We start from the raw sequence: 19,314 nt of genomic DNA on the forward strand, positions 1-19,314 counted from the left end.
GTTTAAACGAAGATGACATTTCCATTTACTATATCTCTTACATGTGAATGTGTAGGTTGACATTGATACATAATACATTTTATGATAAACACAGTCTCCATCACAAATGTTACAGTAATCAAGACTTCAATATGTTCACGCGCAAGAACGTCTACAATGAATTGTACTTTACCCAGTATAAAATGGAACCATTGTAGAAATTAATTTTCTCCGTTTCCCATTGCTATTGAAATATAGTTTTTCAGATTAAACGATATCTGTTGTATATTGTTGTATAAAATATAATGCAATAAATGTACCACGGAAGTTACATCGAAACCAATGAGACTAAGCTATTTTAAATTTTAAACAACAGAAAACCAGTTAAATATTGAATACACATGACCTTTCAGAATTGTGACATAATGAGAAAATTATATTATTTGGTAGATAGTGTATATCTTATCCTGGTTAAACGTCGACTGGTGGAGTTAGATAGGAAGAATACCGTGTCCATTGTTCTATGTAGCGCATAACATGGATTACTGTCCAGGGGATTACGCCTACAAAGTAGATAATCATTGGTCCTTATCCTACGTAGGGCAGCATCAAATTTCGATATCGATGAGGAGACCATTTGGATAGTACAAATATCTTGGTATATGTTTCCGTTTTTTTGCAATAATTATTTACATTAAATTAAGTACATTCAATTAAGCAAGCATAAATGTCAAACTCCCTCCCTAAGGCTTAATAACGTAACAAACACATAAACAATAGGTATTACATTTAACCACCTACATTATTAACATTTACATTAAAACGGTATCTGGCATGGATTTGAGGAGGAAATATTTTATTAATGAATGGTCCCATAGTATGAATTGTGATGAAAACAGGTGTCAACCTCCCTGCGCCTCCAGCCCAGACACTACTTCATGTGTCCAACCAACCACTCGACTTCCAGGTGTTGTCTGGTAGTCAAGCGTCCTCGGGATCAGGAGGGACTCCTGCCTCGGTTGAAGTCATCTTGCCACACAGTAGCATTGCAAATCAAGGTAATCACCTTTGCCATATGACTTCAAAATAGTAAGAGTGAATATATCTTGTGATAACGTCGATTATCCTAACATGATATGTACCAAGGTAATGGTAAAGCTATGCATCACAATGACTATATTGGTATTTAGTTAACACCAACATCATTCCTACATAATACAATTAATTTATTTAAAAACAAAAAGTTAGATGATGACGAAAAAATACTACTGCTGCCTAGCTGATGTATAGACTTCATTACAGCCTAATTGTAAGTTTTATTTCATATTTCATGCTTTTGTCATTCATATCGAATACTCGTAACTGCATTTCAACTCTCACCTAGTGCCGATAGGTCGCTAGCGTTTTAAGCATTGCTATATTTTAACGTTAGGGTTTTGTTTATAATATGAAATTCAGAATAAAAAGGACAATTACACAATTTCAATAGGCAACTTACATGTGTTATGCGTACCTATTGCAGCTTTCAACTTCCCAATAACTGCAACATCCGAAAAGGTCCAAGGGGGTTCATCACCAGGTAGGATTTATAAAGTAAATGACAAAGTTCAGAAATGTAAACTCGTTGGTTCACAAATGGCACGTGTTGACATTCCATATTTTATCAGTAGTACAGTAATATATACAGATTGTAAGCTGTATATTGATTTGAAGTTCCTGGTATAATAGTCATGCAAGATATTAATCTGGTTCGAAAAATCTTGATATAATTATATTAATTCAATGATACACTTCAAAGACAACACGCTTGAGTGACCATTCGCCAAATACCATAATGTCTATCAAATAGAAAAAAAATATAAATACCTCTAATAGTGGCTATATGATCCATGGAAGTGTACATTTGCTCTAGCTAGCTAGGTAAATAAATGATATTCATAACTCTAGACGAATTCCGTTAACATATTATAAACGCAAATATAGATACATACATATCTGATCTTTGACAGTTCCACATAGTCTGCATTCATGTTTCATAAAAGTTTCGTTTCCTATCTGATTTATTATACTCTAAACTTCTTCGGGACACACCTTTCTCCTCAGCCCAAATATTTAGTGCAGCTCGGTTTCTGCTCTTATCATGACCTTGTTTACATGGTAACCATAATTATTGAAATCAGGAATAATCAGTTTATGCCAAACGTTAACGTTTCTATAAATTGGTATTTTTTACTTACAATGACAGCATCTTCAGGACTTCAAAACGACATGCTTATAAGTATTGCGGAGTTATCGGGGAAATTGATCAACTCTCAGCCAGGTCTTGTTGAACCCAATGGATCTATCAAGGTCACAACAGGTAGGGGAATCAATCACACTAATATCAAGGTCACAACAGGTAGGGGAATCAATCACACTTTACTTTTTAACAGCACCTGAATTGCCATTATGGTTTCTGTATCAAACGTGTAGGCTTAATCGCGATAAACATTGGTTTGATGGTAACAGCTGAAAATACTGAGATGTTTTGATTTTTCTCGCACGTTAAAAGACGCATCGGGGTTCATACACGACCAGAAGTCCAAAGTTGTATATCCCGTGTCTCATTACAGGTCAATTGAAGTAAAATGAGAAGACTATAGTCGCTCTGACAGACGCTTGCTTCACACCTGAACTGGACATAACGTTGACTTTAAGTTTCTAGGCGACATGTACGATACCTTTCTCTCGGCTATCACACTCAAATGGTTAATGTATTCACATAATTTACTTACAGGTATATGTGTAACGCCTGACTGCATCCGCGCAGGTAAGCAAGTGTAAAGTAATAATATGTCACAATTAATTAGCGTTGTATGAGTTTGTACAAGTATCAAAGTGTTCAGGATATGTGCTATGTTTGTTTTGTGGCAAGAGAAAATAATGATGAAATGTTTTTTATCCTTGAAGCTAGTAGTTTCAGTCAACACAAACAGTATTATGATTGTCGGCCTTTCCGTATATCCACCAATGATATTATGTTGTCTGCTAAATATAAGACTATAGCATCGTTCACTTTGTCTTACATGTTATCTAAACTGTATCTATGTGTCTAAGGAACCTAAACAAACGATGTCTGGTCTAATAACAAACTATATAATGGCTTCATAATATTATAATTGCTATTTTGACTCTCTGAACTACTTTATTATGTAGTGTAATTAATTTCTTAATACTGCATCTGTTACCAAATTTTATAGGAACAATCGAATGTTTGTTTTCCATGAACTTGAAAACAGGAGCTATCGGCTCTTTTGAATAGTGACTACGTTCAAATAATAAATATATATATTCTTATTTCTATTTTAAAATTGACCTACTAAAATTATATTGAAATTCATACAATGAATAGGTTTTACGACAGCAGCTACCGTAAGACAAACCTTTATTTGCAACTATTTACCTCTTAGCATCACTGTTGAGTCCTAGAAGGACAAAACAGCTGTATTGTGAAACGTAATTCATTTTTGTTGCATACTGTATCTATAACAATAAGTATAACAACGCATGTGTCTTACATTTATTATAATAATGTGTGTTGTATTGTCTCCCTGTTACAGCCACCGAAATAAAAGCGAGTCGGGATCTCACTGCTAATCCGTGCGAAGACTTTTACCAATACACGTGTGGAGGCTGGCTAGACAACAGTCCTATCCGGCCCGACCAGCACAGCAGGAGTATCAAGTGGGACGTAATGGAGAGTGTGGACGAAAAACTTCACAGTCAGTTTTTTAAATATTACACTATAAAACAAATTATTAAACATAGTTATCCCCCCTTGTTTAGAGCCACACATCGATTTAATGTTACATCTTCCTCCGGTAAGATAACAAAAACACCATTTTGTGAGGAAACATTTAACCACATACCAGAAATAATACTTATCTGTTTATACAGAAAATGTGATGCATGCATCTAAATGAGACTTTTGAATGAGAATATTTTTTTTTTGTCTAGATAGAACACAATATTTCTAGTAATTGTTCCTACTCCCGGTTCAAAAATAAATAAATAAAAATAATGTTCAATGAACTCCATTCTTCAGAGCTACTAAACCAGTCGGTAGAAGTGAAGCATACACAAGCTGAACAGAAAGCTATCACGTTCTACAAGTCATGTATAAATGAAGGTAAGAGTACTTGAATAAAAAATAAACATCAAGAAAATCATTGATTAGTGGCTAAAATTAATCTTGACCAAGGTTTTCGGTTGCGTTGTTTTCATGGTTTCGTTTGCGATATGGTATCTTGGTGACGTCAACACGACTTCGTACTATGAACGACATATAACATTATAAGATAACAATTTCAAAACTGGAAATGAATCACGCGCCAATTCTATGTTACCCATACTTTACAAAAACAACGCTATAGAAATTCCAAATAGAATGCTGGTACAATTCTTCTTGAAATTCATGAGCTTCATATGATGAAGAGAGATAATATACATAAAAAGTCAATAGACTATCAATCGTTTTTTCAATATTTTGCTGCTGATGTTTAATTATATTTTATTGAAATATTAAAAAACAGGTTTTGGTTTTTATATATTACCAACGAATTTTATTTTCCACAAATTCATCAGAAAATCTAATATTGAATCCGATGCAAAACAACGTTACTCACAATGTGTTTTGTAGATGCGATCGAAACATTAGGTCTGACAGTCATTAAGCCCTTGTTAAACGATTTGGGTGGTTGGCCGCTGCTGGAATTGAATGTGGCAGGCCGTCATTTCAAGCTTGAGAGCGTGCTGTCTACTGCCAGAAAATATACCGTGGACACGCCCATATTTGTCATGGCCATTGAGACCGACCCAACCTTTCCCGAACAAAACATCATACACGTAAGCGTTACACTGATTGTGAACAGACTACTTTTGATCGCGCACCATACCGCCCGACACGCGCCATATCTGCCGGGCATGCTCCTTATCTGCCGGGCATGCTCCATATCTGCCGGGCATGCTCCATATCTGCACTACATGCGCAATATCCCATTTACTTCAAGTTCCACAAATATTGAAAATCACGTTTTACTTACACTCGATTTGTATTATTGCCAATAAGCTTGATGTTTACTTTTATATAAGTAATCTGTAGTATGCGATCAAAAGGTTTTCATACGACCATTTTCATATCCTACCCTACGTCACCCTTAACACATATAAGCCCTTGAAATTATCCTACAAAAGCTTTTTACTTATTGTCGAGAAAAACAATTCTCAAATTGACAATTACTATCCGACAAACATGTGTTACAAATATAAGAACGAATTGCACATTCCATTGGCGCGGTAAATTTTAATATAATATTAAAAAGTAGACTACAAAATAAATATTATAAAAATTAATGATATAATAAAGTTGATAAAATATCATATACTGTATTTCAGATCGAACAGCCACATCTTGGTATGCCAGACCGGACGTACTATCTAACGGACAACAAGGTGTACTCGGCGTACGTTAATAACATGCTTGAGGTAGTCAAGGCGCTTGGCGCGGACCCTTTGACTGCCGCTCAGGATGTCAAGGATGTGATCAACTTCGAGACAAAACTAGCTAATGTAGGTATACAACTATTTGGTATATTTGTGTGCTGTAATTATTTAGGTTTTGTTTAACTCTTGTGTGCTGTAAATGGGCTACGTATCTTTATACAGTTCTATATGTATTCTGTGAATAAATGATGCAGGTATCCCGTAGATAATGATAGTAAACTGTAAATGACTAATATATACTGTAGACAATGTATGTATGATGTTTTTATATATTTATAATAATAAATAGTTACTTTATACATTAAATAATGTTAATGTAACAAGGTAAACAGTAGAAATGCGTGTTTTTTAACCTACAAATTAATTAATTCGTTTCAAACAATGCAGATATATGCATGTCGTAAACTGATGACATTTCTATACAGTAGAACATGCACCGGTACTGCTATTGGCCGGCTAAGGTATAGAATAGACAGTGCATGCAATCTACACCGATACTGTTATTGGCCGGCTAAGGTATAGATAGGCAGTACATGCATTCTACACCGATACTGTTATTGGCCGGCTAAGGTATTGTATAGACAATGCATGTATTCTACACCGATACTGTTATTGGCCGGCTAAGGTATAGAATAGGCAGTGCATGCATTCTACACCGATACTGTTATTGGCCGGCTAAGGTATAGAATAGACAGTGCATGTATTCTACACCGGTACTGTTATTGGCCGGCTAAGGTATAGAACAGACAGTGCATGTATTCTACACCGGTACTGTTATTGGCCGGCTAAGGTATAGAATAGGCAGTGCATGTATTCTACACCGATACTGTTATTGACCGGCTAAGGTATAGAACAGACAGTGCATGTATTCTACACCGGTACTGTTATTGGCCGGCTAAGGTATAGAATAGGCAGTGCATACATTCTACACCGATACTGTTATTGGCCGGCTAAGGTATATAAGAGACAGTGCATGTATTCTACACCGCTACTGTTATTGGCCGGCTAAGGTATAGAACAGACAGTGCATGTATTCTACACCGATACTGTTATTGGTCGGCTAAGGTCTAGAATAGACAGTGCATGTATTCTACACCGATACTGTTATTGGCCGGTTAAGGTATAGAACAGACAGTACATGTATTCTACACCGATACTGTTATTGACCGGCTGAGGTATAGAATAGACAGTGCATGTATTCTACACCGATACTGTTATTGGCCGGCTAAGGTATAGAATAGAAAGTGCATGTATTCTACACCGGTACTGTTATTGGCCGGCTAAGGTATAAAACAGACAGTGCATGTATTCTACACCGATCCTGTTATTGGCCGGTTAAGGTATAGAACAGACAGTACCTGTATTCTACACCGATACTGTTATTGACCGGCTAAGGTATAGAACAGACAGGGCATGTATTCTACACCGGTACTGTTATTGGCCGGCTAAGGGATCGAATAGACAGTGCATGTATTCTACACCGATGACAGTGCATGTATTCTACACCGATACTGGTATTGGCCGGTTAAGGTATAGAACAGACAGGGCATGTATTCTACACCGGTACTGTTATTGGCCGGCTAAGGTATCGAAGAGACAGTGCATGTATTCTACACCGATACTGGTATTGGCCGGTTAAGGTATAGAACAGACAGTACCTGTATTCTACACCGATACTGTTATTGACCGGCTAAGGTATAGAACAGACAGGGCATGTATTCTACACCGGTACTGTTATTGGCCGGCTAAGGGATCGAATAGACAGTGCATGTATTCTACACCGACACTGTTATTGGCCGGCTAAGGTATAGAATAGAAAGTGCATGTATTCTACACCGGTACTGTTATTGGCCGGCTAAGGTATAATTCAGACAGTGCATGTATTATACACCGATACTGTTATTGGCCGGCTCAGGTATAGAATAGACAGTGCATGTATTCTATACCGATACTGTTATTGACGGCTAAGGTATAGAACAGACAGTGCATGTATTCTACACCGATACTGTTATTGACGGCTAAGGTATAGACTAGACAGTGCATGTACTCTACACTGATACTGTTATTGGCCGGCTAAGGTATAGAACAGACAGTGCATGTATTCTGTAAACTATTAATGCACATTGTAGTTATACCGTAGAATATAGATATAAATGTCTTTAGTTTTGAAATATCTAGGTTTCCGACTTCAGATTTGTCTAAAACGTATAAATTACTATTAAAGTTAACACAGGAAGTAGACCAAAACCAGGATCCAAGCCCTGATAGAAGAATGACAATAGACCAACTGATGCAGACGTTCCCTGGGGTAGGTCATACTGTAACGGTTCATGTGTGAGCATTTTATTTATCGTTATCCATATCAAGTAAGACCAGTTGAAATGTTACCGTTGATCAATCAATTTCATAGGCAATCAACAAAATGGTAGCGGAAAGGGTTTGCTTTCGAATTATTTCAAAATCACCCTGCTATTATCAGAAAAGTTTTCTTTGTTTTGTACTGCAAAACATTTTACCAGAACAAAACTAAAATAAGTATTAAGGACAGGCCGTAGTATATACATTGCAAGTGAAACATCAGCACAAACATGTCTCATCGTAGGAACACGTGGGGCGTGTTAGAATGGTCGCAGTACATCTTACAATTCTCTTTATAAACAATGTGTCCTACAACTCGTGTTACCATTTACATTTCAGCAATATCATTAATGTTTTCATTGCTTTCCATTATAACAAAAGTAATAACTATTTAAAGCTGGATTGGAAGCAATACATCTACAACATATTTAGCAGCGATCAAGTCCGAATCCCCATCCACTCCAATGACCTTGTTCTAATTAGTAACCCAGAATACATTCGTGACGTCATCGGTCTTCTCCGGAATACTTCCGCCCGGTGAGTATTGCTAATAAAGACGTACGCTTAACAAATGGAATACCTCATCCTTCTAACTCACTTAAGCATTTATGGAAACTGTACTAAGTAAATACAAGGAGAGCCCAAACCATTGATCTTTGTTTCTTTTAAAATTTAAGTATTTATCGTAAAACATTGTTTCCCTTTCTTCATTGAAATTAACTTATAATCATAAAGACCACTTTAGAACGTCGACATAAGTCAATGAATAAATAACAAAAGTCAATCAATAAATAAGAAAACAATATGAGAGTGAAAATATAGTTTAGGTACATTAATACCGATGGCTTATGCTCTTGATCGGGATATGCTTTCATTGTAATTGAATTACACATGTTTTCCATCAAACTGCTTCAGTTCCTCGCATACCGTTTTGTATATTGAAAATTATTAGATGAATACGTGTACTTTCAGAGTGGCGGCTAATTACATTAATTGGATGATGGTACAGAGTCTGATATTATCATTACCTGCGAACATTAGACAACTCCATCAGTCGTATACAAAGGTAACTGTCACAGATGAGATTTAAAACCAATCCATTCTAAAACTGATAATTAGATTCACGCACATCTAAATGAGAAGAAACCAGCGTGTTTTATTAAATTTTATAGCGTTTATTATATATGTTTGAACCCAAAGAATTTTCGTTTGTAACGTGTAGGCAATAGAGTCTGTTTATGAAATGAGTCTTAAAGAAGAAAACAATTTATCATTATATGAACACATTAAACTAGATATTTACAAGATTGACCTCAGTGGTGTAAAGACAGCAAAATGAGACGGTATCGTTCCCTTACTCGTTATTTACTTTTATATGATTTGACTATCTATGATCTTATTTTGCTAAGCACTCATTAAAAATAGCCCTTGACCCCATCTTCGTTTTGTACTATAAAGATGGTACCGGAAGCTAAGGGCGACCTCCCGCGATGGCAGCAGTGTGTTGAAGCCACCAACAAGGTTCTTGGTCTGGCTGTCGCTCGTCTGTTTGTGGACAAGCACTTCGACTCCGCATCAAAACAGGAGGCATGTTTTAGCATATATCATATCACCCTATCATATCGCAGGGTTGTGTATATACATGTAAATAATTTGTACGTGTAAAAGCTATGTTTAATCTAGTATATCATTTTCATTAGATTTCCTTGTGCACATATATATCATGGGTTCGACATATCCTGTTACATCAGTGTAAGCTTTCAAAATGAACAATGAGCAGAATTTTGTTATGAAGACGGTCTTTTGTTAACGTCTAGAATCAACATATATTGATGTTTGAGACGACGGACGAATGGGCACATCGATTCCTCTTTGATCATCCTATTGTTTTATATGTTTCTGAAGTGAGCTAAATAATTTTCACATTGATATACGACAAAATAATTGATGTGTTTCTGTCAGGTTGTTTTCATACGTATGAAATTTACCTACACATATATTTGTTAAAAAATACATATCATGTAATTACAACTATTCTTGTTTCTGAAGAAAACACATTTTAAGTAATACCGTATATGATTGCATCAATACTGTCCAATAACTTATTGTTCATTATCAGGTTCTGGACATGTTTGCTAAAACAAAATCATCGATGCGCAGTATGCTAGAACGAGAGTCGTGGATGGACCTAGCCACCAAAACTGCTGCTTTAGAGAAGGTAGTTGTGACATGGCATTTAATTGTACACGGCTTCACACACGAACTCAAGTTATTAGTTTAAATGAATATTATAAACCTTCATACAATGTACTAGAATAATGATACCAAGCTTATATTTGTAAATTTAATCATATAAATAATTTAAATGAATATCATGTGTGCAAAATATCACATTTAAAAAAATATTAAACCAGACATGAACATAATAAAGTAAACTCCATCAAGATCCTTTCCGTAAGCAAATAGTATTCTGCATTTTGAGGGGTATGTATCTTTGCATCGTAAAATAACGCAAACAGTTCTACTTCGAGTTACTTACTATTTTCATTTCTCATTTTTCTTCTTAAAGGAAAGAGACCTTTTACACGTTTCTCCTAATTCTGTACCTACGATGTTTCTCCTAATTCTGTACCTACGATGTTTCTCCTAATTTTGTACCTACGATGTTTCTCCTAATTCTGTACCTACGATGTTTCTCCTAATTCTGTACCTACGATGTTTCTTATAATTCTGTACCTACAGTGGTTTCTCATAATTCTGTGCCTACAGTGGTTTCTCATAATTCTGTGCCTACAGTGGTTTCTCATGATTCTATGCCTAAAGTGGTTTCTCATAATTCTGACCAACAGTGGTATCGACATATTTTATAACCTGAAGGCACTCATTACCTAAACTTAATTTCTAAATTTCCAAATATAGAAGGAAGGAAGTTTTACATTAATTACCGCATGCTGCGAAGTCTACAACGAAAACGTAATTTCAATGCAGATGTTATTATTATCAAATTGCTTTTCCTAGAAACATTTGTAACTTATAATTAGATGACGAAAAAATTACGAAATCGGTTTAATATTTGGTTCACAATTTCACAATTTGTTAAAGCAAGCGAAAATGAAATGAAAGAGCCACCCGTAATTTCATATAAGACGACATCTTATATAAAAGTATGTTTGTTTCTTTACAGTTAGACGCTCTGCAGGCCAGGATAGGATACCCAGAGGAGATAAAAGACATCGCTTATCTGAACAAACGTTACAATAGAGTGAGTAAACAAGTTTCCCTAAGTCCATCTCACTCGATAATCTAGTATTATGAAATACCTATCCAAACAGTGCTATTCATTTTCTTTTCATCACTAGGTTTTGGAAACATTTGTAAATAAGCGACCACAAAAGAACAAAATGAAGTTTTGCTCATACGTACGTACAACTATTTCTCCAGAATTAAAACTCATATGAACATTTTAAGCAAAGATGTGACATTTGTGTATTTCTATTATTTTTGCTTTTTTTGTAGGTTAGTGTGACTCCGGATTTATTTTTCCAAAATAATTTAAATATTATGAAAGACGAGGCGGTAGATAACTTACGAGATATGGCCATGCCTAGTAACTTAACAGAGTAAGTATAACTGTCTATAATATGGCTCAATATACCAAAATATATATGCGATGGAATAATTACATTGTATTTAGATGCTTTGTAAAATCGTGGGCTCAGATATGGTAGACTAGTCTAAGATACCTTATGATATACCAAATCACAACTAGATTTTGAAAACCTTAATTATTGCTGGAAATACGGAATATGTATGGCGTTCATAAATTGAGCTCCTCAATAAATAGATAAAGCATGGCCTTACAACGTTTGCAACAATGATTACAAGGCTGCTTTGATGTTCAAATAATTTTATCAAAACCGCGATGACAAGTTTCGAATTACCGTAAAAGTTCTTAAACCGATGTATCATGAAATGGCACCAATTTTTCCGACATGTTCCATTCTGAATCAATTATGCCGAATGAATAATTATGTATTCATGCACGTGCTTAACAAACATCAGTATCAAATGATATTGTTATAAGTCTAATGAATACTCTCTATTTTATAGATGGGAATCCCCACCACCTGCTGCGAAAGACATACTTTATGAATTAGATCACAACGTAATAGGTAATGTCGATAGTCATCCATCTGTTGATCAATCGAACATTGCTTTCAATTTATTTTCTATAATACTGTTGAGTTTTGATTTCTTGAAATGTTATTTTAGCGAGATTGGTATCCTTCTCTTAACAAGTATCCTGTACACTGTATGCATAGTACATTTTGTATGAGGAAAAGGGAAAACGAGTCTATTCTGTCTTTGCGTATTGCAGAGTTATCTTCTCTTCGGAGCAGGTATTGATTGTTATGTCATTGATCTGTGTGAGAAAATTACGTCGTTTTGTCAAAAAATGATGACGTTACTCTCACAAACAAGTGACGTAACAATCAATACCTGCTCCCAAGAGCAGATAACTCTGCAATACGCAAAGACGGAATATTGCCCCTTAATGCCAATTGCTTTATATTGCTAATAAGTCACCTTCGCGTTTATTTGTCCTCCATGACTTCGAATTTGAGGGTGAATTTGAAAAACGAAAGTCATACCTGTCATAGGAATGCGACATTTGCCTACCTGTATTACAAGAATCATGTAAATTAGTTAGTTCATAAGTATACACTATTGTAGCATATGTTAAATAATATATACAGCGAAATATGTTCATTCAGATAAGAAATGATTTCAAATACAGATGTTATGAGTATATTGATAACTTAATTAAATGTACAATACAAGTTATTTAAAGTGTTTTTTTAACCAAAGAATTTGAAATTGAACCATTACATTTATACAATAATTTGTTTCAGTGTTGCCTGCAGGGGTATTGCAATCACCATACTTCCATAAAGATTATCCAAGGTATGAGTCAACATCGAAATGTAGAAAGTAGACGAAAGTGTATAGGTATTGAATCTACATGGTTCATCCTTTGTGACTGGGCTTTCACGTCCCCGCAGCATCCGGGGTCAAACGCTGATGCAACTGTCTGGCTGCTGAATCGAAATCAATCAGCTGTCACCGTGTGGTTTCGTGGGGGAGGAGATCATCAATGAAGAAATTTATAGAATTTTGTGACACATTTTTATCTGACAAAGTTACATATTATAAAAAGTTGTTATCTAAAAACTGCGATTAATAACATGTATAATCCTTAATTTGATATACTTCAAACTGCCAACAATAGATGCATGTACGAAAAATGTAGAGTAATGGAACAATTTGAATACATAATTAGTTAAAAAATATATTGCATTTCATAAAGAGTAATGAATCAACTATTTTATTATACAATTAAAAGTTTAATTCTTGAATCTTTTAAGCATTAAAGTTCACGCCCTTCTCAGACATTAATACGCATGTTTTGATTGTAGATATCTAAATTATGGCGCTATCGGATTTATCATCGGACATAAGATAACACATGCATTTGATGACGTTGGTAAGTGAGAATGAACACATAAACATGTTTTTTCACTGTGACAAGGATATATGTTATATGTAATGATTTGCTTTTTGCAGCTGTTTCCATTTCGAAAATTGAAATAATGACATATTTAGAAAGGTACAAGAGATGACAGTTTAAGGTGGCTCGACACATCGTCATCAGCGTCCATTTTCGTGACGTACTTCCGGAAAAAGTACAGCTCAGACTCAATTATCTTGATCGAAATGTGCATGTACACCGTCTCGTCATTTCCGTTTTGCGTATCGGGTATTCAAGATCGTAGTGCAAATAATAGTAACGCCTGGGCCGTTTGCGTTTAAACGGTCAAACCGATCGGACCACTGTTGTTCGTTTATTAAATAAGGTAGGACCTAGTTATCTGATGCTGCTTTCAGGCGAGCCTTGAGAAAGCCGTGCAAGGCTTGCATACACATTTGTAGGTCCGCCAGGATTTATACCCGGAATTGTTACATTTATAAACGGTCAAACCGGTTGTTCCGCATAAACGAACAGGCCCCTGGTAAACAATAGTACACGTGCGTGCCGATGATATGTCAACACCCGATATCGAGATTTTACCGGGAAATGTATAACCACACGTACTTCAGGAATAAAGCTTTCCAATTCATTGACATAAACAGACTCACGGGAAGACAGTGACATGAGACCAGACGACCTCAAGAAGGACATATAGGAAACACATGGAATGCGGACGTACCAACCTCATATGTGCATATCACGTGCTTCCACTAGTTCATAAGCTGAGGGAGTTTCGCTCTGTCGATTAAATCGTGTTTACAAATGTAGTCTACTTACTCTGTGAAAATAATGTTTTGTAAAATATCAAGATACCTATGAAATGCATGTGTGAGGGCACGTGAGAACGGCATACCATGCGATAGCCTCTGGTCACATATGTACCTGACATGTAATTATAAATATACCGTGAGTTAGCGGACTGTGGAATGATGTCCAAAGTGTACATGACTGAGGGTAATTTGGTTCCATTAAAGAACAATAAATTGATAATTTTGATATCATATTTTTGATTTATTTCCGTCATTTGTTATATGTAAACAGAGACAACTGTCATTGTGTAAATGTCATCCCTCTGCAAAAAGTTCCGATTTTTTTCAAGGAAGATAACTCTCACCCGGATCAAAGTGATTGTATAATGTAAAATAAATTAATTATAAAGCCATTGTGTATATTTTGTTCAATTTCCCACTCTATATGTATAGATCTGTGTGTCCTGTTTGCTTTTAGCTTGTAGATATTCACTTTTATCCGTTCAAATTCAATAAAAAACACTTTATGTAACATGTGTTACATATTTTGCGATAAATAAAATATTTGTAGGATTAATTATTAATGCTTCTTTTCATTTTTTTATTGTTTTTATTGTTCCGAACAATGCCACACACAAAAAAAAACGGGAAATATTAAAAGTGGCGAAAATTCAATTTTTTGGTATTTTTTCCAAAAAATTCCCCAAACTATCGGAATGTTTAGATTTTCATAAAATTAACTCTACATAGTTGCATAACCATTATATGAAAGTTTCAACGAATTTTGCTGGTTAATTGCGAAAGTGTGGAGCCACCTTAATTAATTGAGTTGTTTTATTTTGCTAATTAAAATAAAATAATATAAAGGAGGTTCCTCTAATACTTTAAAATGTTCCTGGTTCCTATCTATCGCATTTCATAGATAAGATAAGGTGAATTGGTTACAAATCGCTATCTTTTTTGTGTTTTTAGTTGATAATAAACATAAATAGTTATCATTCCTTTCACATAGGGAGCAGATATAGTAAGACAGGTAAATTCGAGGACTGGTGGTCCAACTATACAAGGAACGCGTACGGACAGAAGGCAGAATGTTTCATCAAACAGTACGACGGACTCACTGTTACGGATGCCCTGTCGGCTGCCACCTTGCCAGAGGACAGCAAGGTAGTTTTAGTTACACTGTATCAATATGATGGTATACATGCTCACATTTGGGTCCCGTTTTATTGAAAGGGAGTATTTTCTTTGTTACTTTTTAATCACCGCAACAAATTCGAATGATCTTACGACGCCATTTATCTCAATGATTTCTGCATATCCTGTATCAAAACCTTCATGTATCTATATTACCCAAACAGCATCTCATATTACGACGACAACAAGAGCTAAATCATCGACATACCTGCTTATGTTTTCATACATTCAAGCTCAGGATTCGAAATAAAATAGAAAAACATAAATTGTCGTGCTTAACTCGTCCTAACACCATGAGTGTGAAGTGATTCTCAAACATGTATCGTAACCTTATAATATTTGCTGATTTTTATTGACATGACATTAAAGAGGTTACGTCTTACACTCCATGTTGTTTTTCAAGAGTGTCCATGGATACTTAAAATAAATTAAGCAAATCATATGAAGAAGTAAATTAGTTAATACAAAATAAACGCATAAGGAACTAAAGAGATTCCAAAACAAAAGAGAGAACACCATTTTAATTAATGATGTTTCTCTTAAAAAATTATTATAGTTTCTAACAACCTCCTTACCTCATTAACTTTAAATCCTCTATGATATTGTTTTTCAAATCTTGTTTAACTTTTATAGTTAAATGGGAAGTTGACGTTACAAGAAAACATTGCCGATAACGGAGGACTGAAAGAAAGCTTCACGGTACTTATCCACAATATGTCATATTCTGTAGCTCTAGATAATACTCACTTAACTTTGTAATAAACAATACAATGTGATTATGTTCTGTAGATCAAGGTGCTATTAATATAAGTCGAGTTGTTCAACGCCTGGGCCCGTGTTCATAAAACCGTTCTCATGCACAAGCTTGAATTCTGTGCTGAAACCAACTTTCTTGTAACTCGCTTCATTCATGTCAAATGATCAAAAAGTCAAATGTAAACATTGAAAACAGTTTTCGGTTTATACTTCTCTTCAAGGTTTTTTCTAAATCATTGACAAAATAAGGTGGGGGTTTTTGGTGGTTTTTTTGGCAGGAACAAGAAATTCTGCTTGAGTACTTCAATACTTGACCATAAAAACGGTTTCATGAATATGGGCCCTGGTTATATAAGTTAATGATAGCTATTTTTATTTTCTAGTAATTGTAATTCTGCATTAGTGTAGAGTTATTGGATCGAAGAGCAAATATTGCATGCATGTTAATGTCATAATTACTGATGTAATGAGCTTTATTGTGATGACTAGGCGTATACTCAATGGGCGAAGCAACATGGACTGGAACAGAAACTTCCGGGACTTAATTTAGAACCTGATCAACTGTTTTTCGTCAATTATGGACGCGTATGTATCATTTAAACTGCTATAATACTGCGAATAATATTAAATTGATTTAGGTGAGAGCCCTGAAGATTCTGAAAAAAATGTGTAATGAAACTCATATAAACAAATTAGAACTAATCCTGACACTCACTTCACGATGTTAGATAAATTATTTCAAATTCATTCCATGTAAGAATCATAAGTTTGATAATATGCATGCATCATCATTTTAATGTCCCCCAAAATTTCGATATGTATCGTCGCCCTTTCGACTTGCGAATCCTTCCGTGGAAAACGATCAAGATATCTTTTTCGTTTCGTCACAATGTACGGCTAGGAAAATGTTTACTCATACACTGGTTGATAAAGTCGGTCTTGAAATACCACAAATGTTGCCGCACGTTTACACGTATATTATGTGTGTGTATAAAGCCAGCCATATTTATTTGGCGTAATTGTAAATTCCCTATACAGCAGTAAATTAATACACTCAACCTTGATTTGATGTATGACGTATACTCTCTAATATTTTTTTTTTTTTTCACAAAGACTTGGTGCGGGAAGACAACTCCACAAGAGGCGATACGACGAATCCAGACTGACATTTGGGCAGACGCTAAGAACAGGTAAAATAGGATAAAAAAACCCCAAGTAAAGCTAAAAGTCGGGCAAAAATAGCAGGGAAGGCTGAAAGTCCGACACAAAGAGCAGGTATGGGTTAAAAGTTTGACGAATATAGCAGATTAGGCTCCAGGGCGAGCGCAATGAGCAGTTACGGGTTGGAAGCCTGCCGCAACTAATAGTTATGGAGTGATAGTCTGACGAAATAGAAGGTACGGCAAATCTATGAATATATGTATATATATTAATAATAGGTATGGATCAATGCTTAATGCAGAGACAAAAGAATGAGACAAGGTTCAAAGTAGGAAAGAACTTTTTGTTACCAATCATTTATGTCATTTTCATTAATGCTGGTGGAATTCATATATGCAGCAGTAAGGATATTACGATAATTTGAAAAAATAAACCATATGAGTGATCCTTTGCAATTGAATTTTTTAAAACCTTATTGTCAATCCAATAACATTAAATAATTGTTTCTTATTGCAGAATAAATACTGTGGTGCAAAACAATCCAAGCTTTTCCAAAGCGTTTTCGTGTCCTGTGGGGTCTCCTATGAATCCAGCAAAGAAATGTGCAGTCTGGTGATATTCGTCTAAATAGACAATCGGATTGTCATCAATGTAAAAACATTAACCCATCGTATGGCACTTCATTTATTTGTGTTTCTGGCTATTATGATGCCGTACTGCTGCAGAACCTTTTATAGAAAATAGTTCCACTCATAGAAACATGACAAGACTTATTATAAATGATAAATTAAAGGTTAAAACCACCGATCGCATTTTAAAGATGCTTAAGAATGAATGCATTACCAGTAGTCATGTAATTGTAAATCAGTACATAGTGCAATGTTAATCGTTTTTACACTTCACTTGAATGATATGGAATGTAGCATAAAATCATTAAAGCAAATTGTTGGCAACATGATTGGTATAAAAAGAAAAATTAACATTAATAAATATATTTTTGTTTTTGCATTGACAATGTGATAAAATTGTCTGTAGCGGTATCTGGGGTTATTTTTTTGTTTTGTTAAAAAGCTGTTAATATGCAAGCCATTTCACGTGGATTATTTATAAAGCGCTCGCTGTTTACCCATTATATATGGGATATTTAAGCGAAAAAGACGGGGTATATATATATTATTTTACGTTATCATTTATGAATACTGGGTCCCGTGAATTAAAGCGTTGTTGTACATTGAGAGATCCTGTGATTTAGAACTATTTTAAGATGTACATTTTTTCTGTTTCGTAACGTGTAACATCTGTATAAATGTTTAATGTTGTATGCTGTCGAACATGATTTAAAATATTACAAAATAATTTATTTCAGTATGCTTACTTATACCTCATACATTTTACGTAAGCAGTGTTGAGAATCCTACAACCATTTGCTTTCACCCTTACGTTATTGTTAATTTATTGATCACTGTCACCCTTGACAATCCCGTGCTATTTTTTGCATATACTGTAACTGATGAAACCTCATTATTAAAATGGTATTTACAACAACCAATGGCGCGTCAGTGTTATGTATTATCACAGTTCAACATGGAAATGCGATGTTGAGATGAATAATACAGAGAAATACGAGTTGCGTGTGACATTGTTTCGTAGTAAAGCACTATCTATAATATTCAAGGAGTGGAGTCGGTAAATAAGTTATTTTGATAATACTACATTGGGCTCTACTTCGATTTCCCCAAACATGTAAATGAAGTAGAACTATTGTCAACACTGCCCGGTAATATTCATCATCAGTTGTATTGAAGATGCTGTCGTAGGTACCAAACAAATCGTTGACCTCGAATGGAGGCCCTATGTATTGCCCTAGGTTTGGTAGAGTTAGCACTTTAATTTCATTGATAACGATGGATATATATATATTTATATATATATATATAGAATAAAAACAAAAATTCCAGATCGTCCGCTAGGCCTTTCTGCCTT

The 19,314-nt window shown here is 35.0% G+C and overlaps 1 protein-coding gene across 1 annotated transcript; it reads left to right on the forward strand.

The window, feature by feature from the left end:
* Positions 1 to 868: 868 nt before the first annotated feature.
* Positions 869 to 19,195, forward strand: LOC110463358 (endothelin-converting enzyme homolog). Its single transcript, XM_021517886.1, has 23 exons — positions 869 to 1,037; positions 1,502 to 1,558; positions 2,225 to 2,338; positions 2,756 to 2,788; positions 3,579 to 3,740; positions 4,064 to 4,147; positions 4,658 to 4,863; positions 5,413 to 5,586; positions 7,745 to 7,828; positions 8,276 to 8,415; positions 8,851 to 8,944; positions 9,337 to 9,465; positions 9,998 to 10,096; positions 11,063 to 11,140; positions 11,395 to 11,498; positions 11,989 to 12,050; positions 12,792 to 12,843; positions 13,356 to 13,423; positions 15,230 to 15,384; positions 16,048 to 16,113; positions 16,660 to 16,755; positions 17,284 to 17,360; positions 17,848 to 19,195. Exons 1-23 carry the CDS (start codon positions 869 to 871, stop codon positions 17,945 to 17,947), a joined length of 2,403 nt encoding a protein of 800 aa, XP_021373561.1. The 3' UTR covers positions 17,948 to 19,195.
* The last annotated feature ends 119 nt before the right edge of the window (positions 19,196 to 19,314 follow it).

The sequence above is a fragment of the Mizuhopecten yessoensis genome, unplaced genomic scaffold (assembly GCF_002113885.1).
Source record: "Mizuhopecten yessoensis strain PY_sf001 unplaced genomic scaffold, ASM211388v2 scaffold1501, whole genome shotgun sequence".
In the NCBI taxonomy this organism is placed as follows: Eukaryota; Metazoa; Mollusca; class Bivalvia; order Pectinida; family Pectinidae; genus Mizuhopecten; species Mizuhopecten yessoensis.